Source organism: Thunnus maccoyii, chromosome 21 (genome assembly GCF_910596095.1).
Source record: "Thunnus maccoyii chromosome 21, fThuMac1.1, whole genome shotgun sequence".
Classification (NCBI taxonomy): Eukaryota; Metazoa; Chordata; class Actinopteri; order Scombriformes; family Scombridae; genus Thunnus; species Thunnus maccoyii.
The window spans coordinates 13,808,406-13,821,550 of record NC_056553.1 but is presented as its reverse complement, the minus strand read 5'-3'; the positions used below and the strand labels follow the sequence as shown (position 1 = coordinate 13,821,550).

The following is a 13,145-nucleotide window of genomic DNA, read 5'->3' as shown; positions in this document are numbered from 1 at the left end:
TTATTTCATGTGTTTGGAAATGAAGGAGAATGAGGTTTGAACTGAGGCCTCCTTAAAGGCCTCCATGTCTCTATATTTTATTTCATAATCAAAACGATAGAAAATGATAATGTTGTCAGTGGAAACGTTTTAATGAATTTGTCATATTAATATCTGTGAATTCCAGCGTGTTGCCCTGTTCGCAAAAATACGAAATACCTTAATATGAATTTTTAAGTAAATCATTTAAAAGAGGAATTTATCATTTTAAGATAGTAATAACGTCCTATAAATAGCGTGAAAAATACTTTTATGCTTATTTTCGTTCATATTAACAGTATGTTTAATCTGGTACAGTGCATATAAAATACAGTACAGTATATAAATGGGAATATAATTTAAGTTAAGCGTTTAAAAAGCATTCATTTATATTAAATGCACGATGTATAATATTCAGTATGGATCACACTAAAATATGAATAAGTACTGGTTTCAGTTTTATTCATTTTCTCAATGAGGTTTTGAGCAGTTACTGTATTTTAACCATTGTTTCCACTCTTCCTAATTCACCACATCCAAGTCATAACAAATATCTATACTCCACTGGGGGTCCCTGAGATAAAATCTTATCGTGTGTGTGTGTGTGTGTGTGTGTGTGTGTGTGTGTGTGTGTGTGTTGGGGTAGGGGTCTTCATATGGAAATGTTTTGGATCCTCTCTCTATCGGCCTCATTGTAGCGGAGAAAGCACGACTGGTGTGTGGAGAAGTTAACAGGGTGGGTTGTCGCTGAGAAGATGTATTCCTCTGAAAAGCATTGAGATGCATGAGGCTGAGCTGACCAATAGGAAGAAGCTTCTGAGAAGCATCTTCAGCAGACCTGATTGTGTACAGTGAAGTTGCCCTCAGATGACCACAGACACGCAGAGAAAGGTTCCTGCAGCACACGTCCACTGAAGTTTAGACCTGCCGGGTTTGTAGGCCTATACCTGCAGAATTTGGACTTGTTGTATTTGACGCTTGTGGACATGACAGAGACAACTTTACTGTGAAACATCTCGAATTTATTTAACAAGGTAAGCTTCTTTTCCCAGCTGATGAAAAATCACTGCAGTGACCCATTGCATAGAAAACTGTGTTGGCTACGAGTTGATTATGGCTCAGTCGTTCTTATAATTATATACCTATATTATTCTTGGTTTAATTACTGGGCTGTAGAATTGAGATGGGGTATGTTTATTTCTTTTTCATTAACCTACTGTTAAATTCTATATTATTGCTATATTTTTCTTGGGAATGATAATTTCCTTTGAGCCTATTGCTCCAACAATTTCTCCTGCTGATGCCTTTTTGGAATGATTGCGGTAATTGCAAAGTCTATAAAAAGCTTCATTAATGTTGACCTCTGCTCTGGTCGACTGTTCTTTAATTAGTGTCATGACCCTGATTTGTATCTCTATCTACTAGCTGATTGGTAAACGGTTCCTAAAAAGCACACCATGTACCGGACAGTCATTTAAAAGGCGCTGCGTGTCTGGTGTGTGTCCTCTCAGCTGGAAATATTGCAAAATCGGCTGTCTAATGTAATTGCGGATCGTAGACGTCGTCGTGGAATAGATTTGTTCAATATTTGCCCAATATTTATTTCATCTGCAGCATTTTTTTAGGTGGGCTTTTAAATTTAAAATGCAAATGTTGGATATTTTTAACTCATGATAAGTTAAAAAAAAAAAAAAAAAAGAAACAATGTATTCATGAAATGATAAATAACATTTCTTGGAACCTTAATAATTAGTTTACAATCCATTGTTCTGTTTATTGTATTCTATATATCAACTTCTGATAGCTGCTCCATGTATTGAAATGGTTATCCAATTAAAATGACTTGATCTGTTATTAAAGTGAGATCACACAAGTTGAAATACTAAAAAAGGTTTTCTCGATTTAAAATAATTCATTCAGGTGTGGTCAACCTCTTTTAATGTCATGTTTCCTTTTTTAGATCTCTTGCATTAAACTTTTATAACTACCCCCCACTTCCTCTCCCACCCTCTCTTCTGTCTCTGAAGGATACTCAACCAACTCCATTAGAACCTTTGCTTGTCCTCCGAGCCTCATGTCGCTGTCCCTGTCCAGCATCCCTGTAGTGCTGAAGGACAAGAGCTACCAAGCCGGCATGCTGAAGGGCAGTCCTGCCCGAGGCTTCTACCCTGCCCCTCTCCCCGGCCCCCATCACTACATGGACTTCTTCCCGCGGACGCACAGCCTCCTCCACCCTCTCAAATCCCTCGGTCGTCTGGTGTCGGACACTCAGGCTTCCCTGCAGCTCAGCCTGCACGGCGGAACCCCTCCGTTCCTCGGCCAGGGCGGCCACCAAGCCTCGGTCCTGCACGAACACATGTTGGGCGCCTCCGGCTTCCCCTACCTGAGCCAGATGTTGCCCGGACACCCTCTATACTCCAAACCTGAGGAGCTGGCTGCCGTGGTGACGGAGCACGCCGCGGGTCCGCTGTCTTCGGACTTCAGCAGTCCGTCCAGTGAAAGGTCCTCCTGTGCATCTTCTTCATCCACCTCGCCGCCCAAGCAGACTTTATTTCGCTCCCAGGGCGCAGACGTGTCGCCAGAAAAAACGCGCACATCTTATAACTTCAGCGAGGATGATTTGTTCATGGTGCTGTACGGTTACTCCAGCAACCAGGAGGGCAGCGTGGGTCACGCTATATCAGGAGTGGCCCTGCCCGAAAACCAAGGTAAGAACTCTGCTTTCATGATGATTGGATATTTAGATGCTCATTTAGTTTCATACAATAATTGCACACTTTAAACTGAGACCTATTTTGGATTTATTTGTATCATATAAGCATCAATAAAAAATATCCAGAACGTCCAAAAATCACATGAATATTACCTCAATAATCTCTCCCCCAAGAAATGTAGAATACACATGAAATATTTTGCAATTTTCTTACGTGTTTTATTTCTTCTCAGTGTCTGACAGTCATATCCTCCCACTGGACAAAGAAGCTCTTGAACTTCCAGAAGGTAAGAAAACACAACTTTCTTTTCATATAGATTACCTTTAGTTCTGTTTTTGATATCATCATGGGACGACTGAAGCTTGACTCTGTTTTGACTCTGTGTTTTTTAGGGTTAACCCTCCTCCGGGCAACTTGGGGAAACGTCTCCCATTGTGGGGTTTTCACAGACAAAAGCAGCATTCCTAAAGCGACGCGCTTCGGACCTTTCCAAGGAAAACTGGTCAATACCAGCGAGATTAAAACATACGACGATAACACTCTGATGTGGGAGGTAATGTGTTGAATTTTATTGTAAAGTCCTGTTCCTGGTCCTGTCTATCTAGGAATAATTCCTTACCCTAATCTACACCCCATAATCACACTCTCGTTCCTCCCTCAGGTGTTTGAGAACGGCCGGTTGAGTCATTTCGTGGATGGCAGAGGAGGATCAGGGAACTGGATGTCCTTGGTAAAGTGTGCTCGTTTCCCAGAGGAACAGAACCTGATTGCTGTGCAGGTCCAGGGTCAGATCTTCTACGAGGCCTGCAAGGAGATCAGGCCAGGCCAGGAGCTGCTTGTGTGGTATGGAGACTGCTACATGCAGTTCCTCGGCATCCCACTCACCCTGAAAGACCCCAGAGAGGACACCGACGTGATTCCTCCCACTGAAGGTCAGAATCTAACCTTCTGTTGATTAAACTCTTGCTTTAATCAACTCCTGCTACCACCATACTAAATATATGTTTTCCCTGTATTTTCCTCAGACACCGGTGAGGGGTTCAAGTGTGACAGATGCGGGAAGGTGTTTGCATACAAATACTACAGAGACAAACATTTGAAATACACACGCTGCGTGGACCAGGGCGACAGGAAGTTCCCCTGTCACCTCTGCAACAGATCCTTCGAGAAGAGAGACAGATTAAGGATCCACATCTTACACGTTCACGAGAAACACAGGCCTCACAAGGTAATGAAACTGTGCGTGTGCATGTCTGTTGCCCACACTGCAGACCATTACATCAGCAGACCATTACAGGGTCGATGGGTGCATGTAAAAGTTTGCGTGGTGCTGAAAGAACAGCTCCCTACAGCATCACTCAGAACAGGATGCTTCACTTTTTTATTAGGCCTCGTAAAAAGACAAATTACTGTGAGCATATAGCCTTAAGCATCACAACGAAACAATATCAGCCAAATTAGATATTTAAAAAAACACAAATTCATGAAAAAAAGATTATTATACATGCAACTCATATTTTTACCATTTTAAAGAAAATACATCAGTCTTAAATGTATGCGTGCTTACTTAAATAGTGTTAATCAATTTAGGTTAGTTTATCTTTCAGAATATCTTTGTAAAAATGATGGCAAATTTAAATTTAAATCATTTTTTGTCTGATTTGCAGTGCTCGGTGTGTGGAAAGAGTTTTTCCCAGTCGTCCAGCCTTAACAAACACATGCGTGTGCACTCCGGAGAACGTCCATACAAGTGTGTCTACTGCAATAAGGTGAGAAGATTTTTCCTCTTTTGCATAACAATGCCACTGTAGCACAGAAATCAGAGGCACTACCCGCCGGTTTAATCTATAAAAATGTATAGTATTATAATTGTATGTAGCCTATACCCTTCTCATGATTTTGTCAATTTAAAACATTTCAAGTCATCAAAAAATCACGTTAAATGTGAATTTAAGATTGGAAAAAAACACAGAAAAGATGCAGAAGAATTATATCGCTATTGCACAACTGACTTTTCGTGTAATTATTGAAGTGTCAGAGGCTTTTATCTTCTAATGAGTGTATCTTTTTTAGTTTCCCTTCTGATTCTTTAAGTACAGGACCTGCAGGCCTTCTCTGCTCCTCCTCCTCCTGCTCTTCCTCCTCCTCCTCACCACTCTTCCTTCACGCGTCTTTTAAACCAGCAGCTTTGGATCCATTTAGGGCTTCCTCGTTTCATGGTGCATTTGGCTCGAGCCCCTCATTATTGTTTCTGCGGACGGGCACGCTCCGCTGAGACACTTACATGCTAATTATCGCCAGATGTACACCCACCCTTTTGTCTGCCGAGGTTATACTTTTAATTTACGGTCCTGGAATGAGGAGAAGTTTTTTTTTTGTTCTTTGTTCTCGATATCCTCCCCTTTTTATGCACCCAGAGAGGGTTTTGTTAACGTAATCCCCCTTTTCTCCTTGTCCGGACAATTTAAGTAATACGCCACGAGACAAGCGGTTTGCAGCCGTTTTATAAACGGTTGAAGACGGTGAAAATGAGAATAAGAAAACGAAAAATAGACAATTTTAAGCAATAACCTACTTGTTACATTGTCATTAAACGGTGACAACGCAATTGCTAAAAGTGACATTTTACAAAGCCAACATTTTACTTAGCCTAATTAAACAGAGATAGAAATACAGGTGTGCATGCTAGCTAGCTAATCACCAGCTTATCTGTTTTATAAACTGCGGTTAAAATCCTTCACATGCTGTTCAAAGTGTTGCCAAAATATTGTTGCCAAAATTGTGAATTTAACACACAAAAAATATCCTTACTGAGTGTTTTTTTTTTTTTTGTCCTCCTCCAGGCCTTCACTGCCTCCAGCATTTTGCGCACACACATCCGCCAGCACTCCGGAGAGCGGCCCTTCAAGTGCAAGCACTGCGGGAAGGCCTTCGCCTCCCACGCCGCGCACGACAGCCACGTCCGGCGAACCCACGCCAGAGACAAGCCCTTCAACTGCGACCTGTGCGGAGCTTCCTTTCAAGAGGAACAGGGCCTGAAATACCACATGAAAAGTCATAAAAGTAAGAAGCTATTTCTTCAGCATATATATATATATATATATATATATATATATATATATATATATATATATATATATATATATATATAGGCTACAGAATGTGCTAAAATGACTGCTTATATAGCATATAGTATATACATAAATAATTTTTGATTGATTGTTGATTTATACATTAAAATTGATTATGGTGTTGGTTTCTTCATATTCAGTTTCGCAGGAAAAGTTTTGTATTGTGTCTGTTTAAATATGGAAATATGTATGTATATTGTAAGTTGCAAACAGAAATGTCTCGTTGTTCCCACTTTGAAAACTGGTTATTTACTGGTCTGTTTTCTCTCCCTGCAGAAAGGGAACTCTTGGACAGCGCAGTTCTTCCGTCTTCTCCAGAGAATGAAGCATTGGAGGACTCCGCGTTTCCAGTGAAGGACAATCCAAAAAATCAGAAAAACGCCGGACAAAACTTCCCTTACACCGGGTTAACAGCTTTAAACCCAGAATATCGGCCCTGGAACTAATGGTCTATTATCTAAATTATGGAGTAAAACCTGACAAAGATCCTGTGAAATGTTTTAGAGGATTTTAGACGATACTAATACCACGAGAAGACAGAGAAATAAATAAATGGGCCTAAAATGAGGTGAAATAAGAAAAAAAAAAAAGATTTTGTTGTACAGGCATATTTAAATAGGTACATGATAATTTAAATTGTCAGGCAAAAATGTGTCTAAATCTATTTATATGTTTTGTGTTGTTTTGTGGCTTAAAGCTTTCACTCTGCAATGTTTTTGTGTACCCAGTGTGATAACATAACAATAGCAGCGATTATTATTATTATTATTATTATTATTATTATTATTATTATTATTATTATTATTACGTTGGGTTTTCTTGCATCATTAACGCTTGAAAAGCAAAGCTATTTTTATTCATTGTAGATTTGAGTCTATTTGTGTAAAAAAGAAATCTTATACTCTCTCTTAATTTATAATGTCTGATAATATTTTTACTGTGATGTAAGACCTCAAAAGCAAATCGAAAGTGTCCTCGTTTGTTCATTATGAGCTTTTTCATGGATAACAAATAAAAAGTCAGCGCATGAAAACAAGGCTATGGCTGTTGGTTGTGGTTTATGTGCGAATTAAGCAGGTCTTCCATTTAAAATAAAATGTTTAAAATTAATTATGTAAAAGCAAAAACTATACAATAGGCTGCATGAGTTTATTTTTGATAACATTTACAAAATGTTTGAGTGACACACTGATGCTTTTGGTTAGAAATGTGACAACTATGGCATCATTTTAAATGGAAAAGGCAACAAAAGTTTGAGATTTTATTTATCTCACCAGTTTAAATAAACCAGTTAATATAATTCCATCTATTATGATCCAAAAGTGACATTATAGTGTCCATCAATGCAGTTAAAAAAAGAGTACAAAGTTGTTAAATAACTCAAATTATGCTCTATGGATGGTTTCTGGGTTAACATTTTGCAGATAGCTGCATGTATATATGTTTGTGTTGTGGTGGGCATGTACAGTTTTCACCTGTGTGTCTCTTCCTCCAGTCCATGTGTCCTTTTGTACACATCTACTGTTTGGTGTGTAGCCAAGAGTGATGAATTGGAGGCTGTATGCTCTGAGTGAAAATGAACAAACCCCACTGGACCGAATGAATGACAATAGAGTGCAACAGTAAGGTGGTCTATTGCTACACACACACAAAGGAGCTCACTATGACTGACATCTGCTCTCACTGTCACCAACTGGCCCACATGTGTTCTCCTGAGATTAGATCCGATAGATAGATAGATAGATAGATAGATAGATAGATAGATAGATAGATAGATAGATAGATAGATAGATAGATAGATAGATAGATAGATAGATAGATAGATAGATAGATAGATAGATGTAACAGATTGTGTGTCTGTGTCTTGTTGGGGTTAATTTGAGGAAAGCCCCAATTGGTATGGTGGTGGTGGCAGCAGCATGAGGTCTGACAGATGACACAGTGTCCGGTCTTTGTCTCAGTGCACTGTTATGTCACCTTTAACCTCTAGGTCACCATACTTCACAGTGAGGGCATGTAGTCAGACACAACAACGCCATGGCAGCGCTTGGTGGGCGCTACAACAACTCAATATATATGATATTGAATGCTTTATGTGTGGATTACAGACAGAAAAACAAAATGATGAGAAGTAAAGCAAAAAAGGACAAGAAAGATGTAATTAGCAACAGGATGTCTTAAGGATAAAATATATTTTTTAGCCCACATGATGTAGACATGCCTTTTTCCTTTTTTTCTCAGCCAATTAAAGTGTCACAGGGATTTCTGCTCTGCTCTCTGTTCACTTTTCTGGGATGTTTGCAGGGAGAAGAGCAGCAGCACCACTTAACCCCTCTGTATTTCCTATAACGGATGGACAGCAGCCTTTAGGGTCAGGGGTCACCTCCTCACTGAATGTTTAACAGCCTCCCTCTCCCTTCAAATAGCCAAAATATGGATGCTTGAACAAGTGTAGATCAACCTTCATTGGACCTGCCCCTCCCATGTATACAACCCCCGAGCCTCCACGAGGGGCCTGCTGTGAAAAGAGAGGATACTCCCCTTTGTGGTCTTCCAGGAGCAGAGGGGTGGAGGAGAAGGATGGGACAAGAAAGGAAGAAAGAATGAAAAGACAGAAGGAGAAAAGGGAGAATGAGCTGCCAGAGCTGAAATACTGAGATTGTTAGCGAGCCGTGCTAAAAGACTGGTTTTACTAGCACCTCTCTGATTGGCTGATTTAGGACCCGACGCTTGAGCATGGAAGAATTTTTTATCTAGGTTGTTTATACGGATTGATTTCACACTTAACCTCCTGGCAAGTTAACAGGGCCTCTGGAGAGCTATCCATCAGATTAATCTCTATATTAATGTGATATTAATGATAGGAGCACTGGAGTTTTATGGCTTAGATTTGCTGAGGTCAGTTCCCTCTGAGGTTGAAGCCAGGGGCCATAACTCTTGACCATAATGATGAATGATGTTTTATTACAATGGTCAGTATTTCGATTATTAATAATATTTATTGATATAAAGAAAAGATTGTTGTTCTCTTCTCTTCTCTTCTCTTCTCTTCTCTTCTCTTCTCTTCTCTTCTCTTCTCTTCTCTTCTCTTCTCTTCTCTTCTCTTCTCTTCTCTTCTCTTCTCTTCTCTTCTCTTCTCTTCTCTTCTCTTCTCTTCTGCTAAGCTAGTGGAGCTGAGTGGTCAAATGCCCTGATGTATTAGCTTCTATTGATTGCCTAAGAGCTGTCAGTGTAGTGTGTGTGTGTGTGTGTGTGTGTGTGTGTGTGTGTGTGCTGTAGTCTGGCTGATATTGAGGCAAGCCCCAGTTCCAGACAGGCCTCAGACTCTCAGCTGAGTGGACTCATAAACTATAACCACACCAGTCTCTCTGTCCATCTGTGCCTCAGTCTGCCTGCAGTCCCTCCACGCAACCACCCAAACCACATGAAAACTCAGCGATGATGAAGATGAAGGAGAACTGTAAAACTTGTTACTTTTTGCTTTATATAAATAAAGACACTAAATATATTATCAGTGTGTTTTAGGGCATTCTGGCTCAGCTTTCTTGCATTTCATCCTCCTGTTGTTTCCACTGTAAACCATCCAAAGAAGCTTGTTTTAATTTTGTCATAAATTTAGGAAAACAGTTTTATTAACAACCATGCATGTTTTAAAATCTTAATTAGGTTTTAAAGGTGGTGATGATAACTTTTCTCTCCATATTTGCAGAGCTGGGTTATTACAGTTTGACATTTCCCACTTCTTGTAGTACTTGCACACATGGAACCTTTCTGATGAGCTTGAATGTGCTCCAATTTGAGTCACTTCTGTATCTTAATTTAAACTCTTTCCACTGTTCTTTGCTGTTCTCCTGCACCTTTCATAGATTCATTTCTTTACTGCGCTTTCATTTATTGAATTTTGTGGCAACTTATTTCTGCACTAAAACTGCATTTCTGTGTTATTATTTTATGTTTTATTGTATCTTATATTATTTATCATAATTGATTTTACTTTCATTGTGTTTTTAAATGTGTCTCTTCACTTGCCTTGTGTTCTTGTTTTCTTGCAGCTTTAGTAGACATCATTTAATTTTTTCAAACAACACTTTATTCCATTGGTTTTGAAGACTTTTCTGTTCCTGTTAAGTTATGATTTTTTCACATGGTTTAGCTGTGTTTCATTTTTAATGCCAGCCTTTCTTCTGGATTTTCGTTTTACCTCGTTGCTGTCACAATGACGTCTTATCTGTGTGACTTCTTGCCTTTAAAAGAAGCATTTGAGTCAAGTCATAAGTGTGAATGGCTCCACTGAACTGTGCCCCCTCCTGTTCCCTCAGTCAAGAGTTGAAGCTGATCAGCTTGTGTCCTGCCATTCATGCCTCAGGTTGGAGCTGTTGTTATCGGCCGGTGATTTCCACTGGGACAGCGGACAGTACAGCAGGAGACACATAGAGAGGCTCAGGGGCTTGCATGCTGCTGGCTGGATGAAAGGCAGATCAAACACTGTCCGCAAAGCCTCTCCATATTGCTGCTGAGCACTGTGTGTGTATGTGTTGTGTGTGTGTGTGTGTGTGTGTGTGTGTGTGTGTGTGTGTGTGTGTGTGTGTGTGTGTGTGTGTGTGTGTGTGTGTGTGTGTGTGTCCTCTAGGTGGGATTGATGCATGAGGAGGGCAGATGGCCTTATCCTTCTCTGAGGGGGCTGGTGTGAGGTTCCACTGTGGTCCCGTGGGGTAACATATTTTGGCCTACCACCCCCAACACACACACACACACACACACACACACACACACATCTTCCATAACCCCCAGCAACCCCCAAACCACTTGCCACAAAATATACTGTATACCTGAGCTCTATCTATCATCCTTGTACTTGGAAAAAAACATTACCTCCTTGCTCCTGTTTGAACTATTTAACCTCTGACGGACTGCAGGGCTCTTCTTTTGGGCCAATTCAAATGCAATGTGCTGAAAGGAGTAAATCTGCTTGTAGGTTGACATCTGTCATTGTCATTCAGGATGTTAAAAAGTGTTATAGGGTTCTTCTCCACATGCACCATGCTTTACAATAGTTCTCGGTGTGCTATTTGTGTGTCTTTATGCGCAAGGCTATTGTATGTACCTAACTGTTATTCCTGTAGGTGATGGATCTAGCAGTAGGGTAGTGAGAAGAGGAGCTACTGTTACAGTACTCCCTACCTCCCTCCCTCTCTCTCTCATACACACACACTTCTCTTTCTGTATCACCCCACATTTCTTGCTCTCACCGTCTGTTCAAGTCTGTTTTCTTTACTTCTGTGCAGATAGATGAATAAATTGCCAGAAATTATGGCCTAATGCTGTCTTTCCATCAAAAACACACACAGATACTGTATATGCAGTGATCCGATAGACCCCAACCATGTAATTCCTAAGCAACAGTTGCCTCATGGTGTTGCCTGCCCCTGTTGTGCGAGAGCCTATTATCAGGCGAATGTTTCTCTCAGTGGGGTAGTGGTGTTGAAAGGCTTTGGGAGGCCTTAAACTGATACTTTAGTACAGTTGGACCACATGCCGCTACGACACTACTGGCTATAGGAAAGAGACTTGCCTGCATAAACTTGCTTATGAAAAAGTTCAGCAAGTATTCCCAGGAGAACGTTCAAATTTAGACAACTCAAATCCTTTTGTCATACAGTTTTCTACAGGCAACTGGAGGTGCATTTTTAGAGGTTGGAGGTTTTAAAAGTTAAAAAAAAAATCATGTTCACCTCAAAAGTTTGTGTTTAGAGAAGAAATTGGTTATCTCAACATAAAAGGTTTGCAGCATTTAGCTTATGAATGTGTACTTTCTAGCAGTAAAAGGAGGACTGCATGTGTTGTCCCTGAGGGAAGGATTTACAACATATGGACACTGTACTCCTGCCACATGCGCATCCATGCATGGACGAGGTGACCTCCCTGCCTCTGAAGATGTTTTCTGTTAGTTCAACTAATCCTTACTAAGCTGTCCATTTAGATGAACACTTAGAGGGCGACACTCACGTATGGTGGACATCGACTCTGTGCTATCCTGTCAAATCTGTTTGCCTTTTCTCTGTTACTGTCAAGGAGGGGAGGAAAGGGATAATCTCATACCATATGCACTGTATGTTTGTAAATGTTTGTAGCTGTTTTATGAACAGATAAGAAAAGACAGAGCAAGAGAAGGTGGAGGAAATGGAAAATTGCAACCCTCTCGAAGGGAATTAGCTAATAAGCACTCTTTTCACTTCTTTTCCTCACTTCAGTCACCAGCCGCACAGGACAGCTGATGATTGATCCCCCCACAGACCATCATGAGAGTGCAAGAGTGAGCCACACAGTGTACTATAACCCTGCAAACCAATCCATCATACGCATATGCACACACTCATATGCACAGGCAGATTGTGCAAATGCACACAGTACAGAAAACACACAAAAACCTGCACATGCTTGGATGTGTTCATGTGCATAAACAACATGCAATAAAGAGACACACACAGGAGGTGATGGACAGAGGGGGGCAGGTCAGAGACATACTCATCAATAGCTGTCAGTCACATTTAACAAAGCTAACAGCACAGAGACAAGGGAGGACAACTGATTTATCACCTAGTTAGTTCCCTCCTCCTCTCATCACCTCCTTTCTGCCGCACCTCGCCCTCTCTCATCACTGTAATACTGCTGCTCCAGCTAAACTTGCAGTCTGATTTGGGGAGCCAAAAGCACAATTGGAGGAATTTTAAGTGTGAGACAAGAAATGATGAAGGTCTGAATTTGCACAAAACTAAAATCATGGGCTGTTGTTGCTTCCTATGTAACTTGTGGTGTCTTGCAAGAGATCTTGAACACCTCCTGCCACCATAAGCTGATTTGTGGCACCTGCTGGAAGCTCTTTGAAAACTCTCTCAGGCTCTCACTTCCACTCTTTCTGTCACTTAGAGCCAGCAATGCAGCATTCATTATTTTAATCCCCACATTTTCATTGTCTTAAGTCCATCATTGTTCTTTTCATCTCTTGTGAGCTGGCAGGACTGGCTCTAAATGGAACAATGATGAGGCAGTTCAGTGGTCGCATTGTCAAATTTACCTGTGTTAAACAGTGGCCAAAATCAGTATTTAACCTTACCCTGAAATTAGACATTGAAACATTAAAATACTCTGATATGAAGTCACATCTTCAGGATCAGGCCTGCAACCTCCAGGATTTTGATGATATGATGTTGTGTTGATGTCAGGGTCAACATCCTCCTCATTCAGGGTCTATTACTGCCTTTAAAAAATCAGTTTACTAACT

At 40.5% G+C, this 13,145-nt stretch overlaps 1 protein-coding gene across 1 annotated transcript; it reads left to right on the top strand.

The window, feature by feature from the left end:
* The first annotated feature begins 2,092 nt into the window (after positions 1 to 2,092).
* Positions 2,093 to 6,880, top strand: prdm14 (PR domain containing 14). Its single transcript, XM_042399719.1, has 8 exons — positions 2,093 to 2,726; positions 2,965 to 3,018; positions 3,125 to 3,285; positions 3,394 to 3,664; positions 3,758 to 3,960; positions 4,400 to 4,501; positions 5,576 to 5,795; positions 6,140 to 6,880. Exons 1-8 carry the CDS (start codon positions 2,093 to 2,095, stop codon positions 6,307 to 6,309), a joined length of 1,815 nt encoding a protein of 604 aa, XP_042255653.1. The 3' UTR covers positions 6,310 to 6,880.
* The last annotated feature ends 6,265 nt before the right edge of the window (positions 6,881 to 13,145 follow it).

What these genes read in the sequence shown, in the direction of transcription:
- prdm14 (XM_042399719.1), top strand. Translation starts at nt 2,093, where the DNA reads ATGTCGCTGTCCCTGTCCAGCATCCCTGTAGTGCTGAAGGACAAGAGC. An exon ending in ATAACACTCTGATGTGGGAG is followed by an intron (nt 3,286 to 3,393) that starts GTAATGTGTTGA and finishes TTCCTCCCTCAG; the next exon opens with GTGTTTGAGAACGGCCGGTT. An exon ending in CCACATGAAAAGTCATAAAA is followed by an intron (nt 5,796 to 6,139) that starts GTAAGAAGCTAT and finishes CTCTCCCTGCAG; the next exon opens with AAAGGGAACTCTTGGACAGC.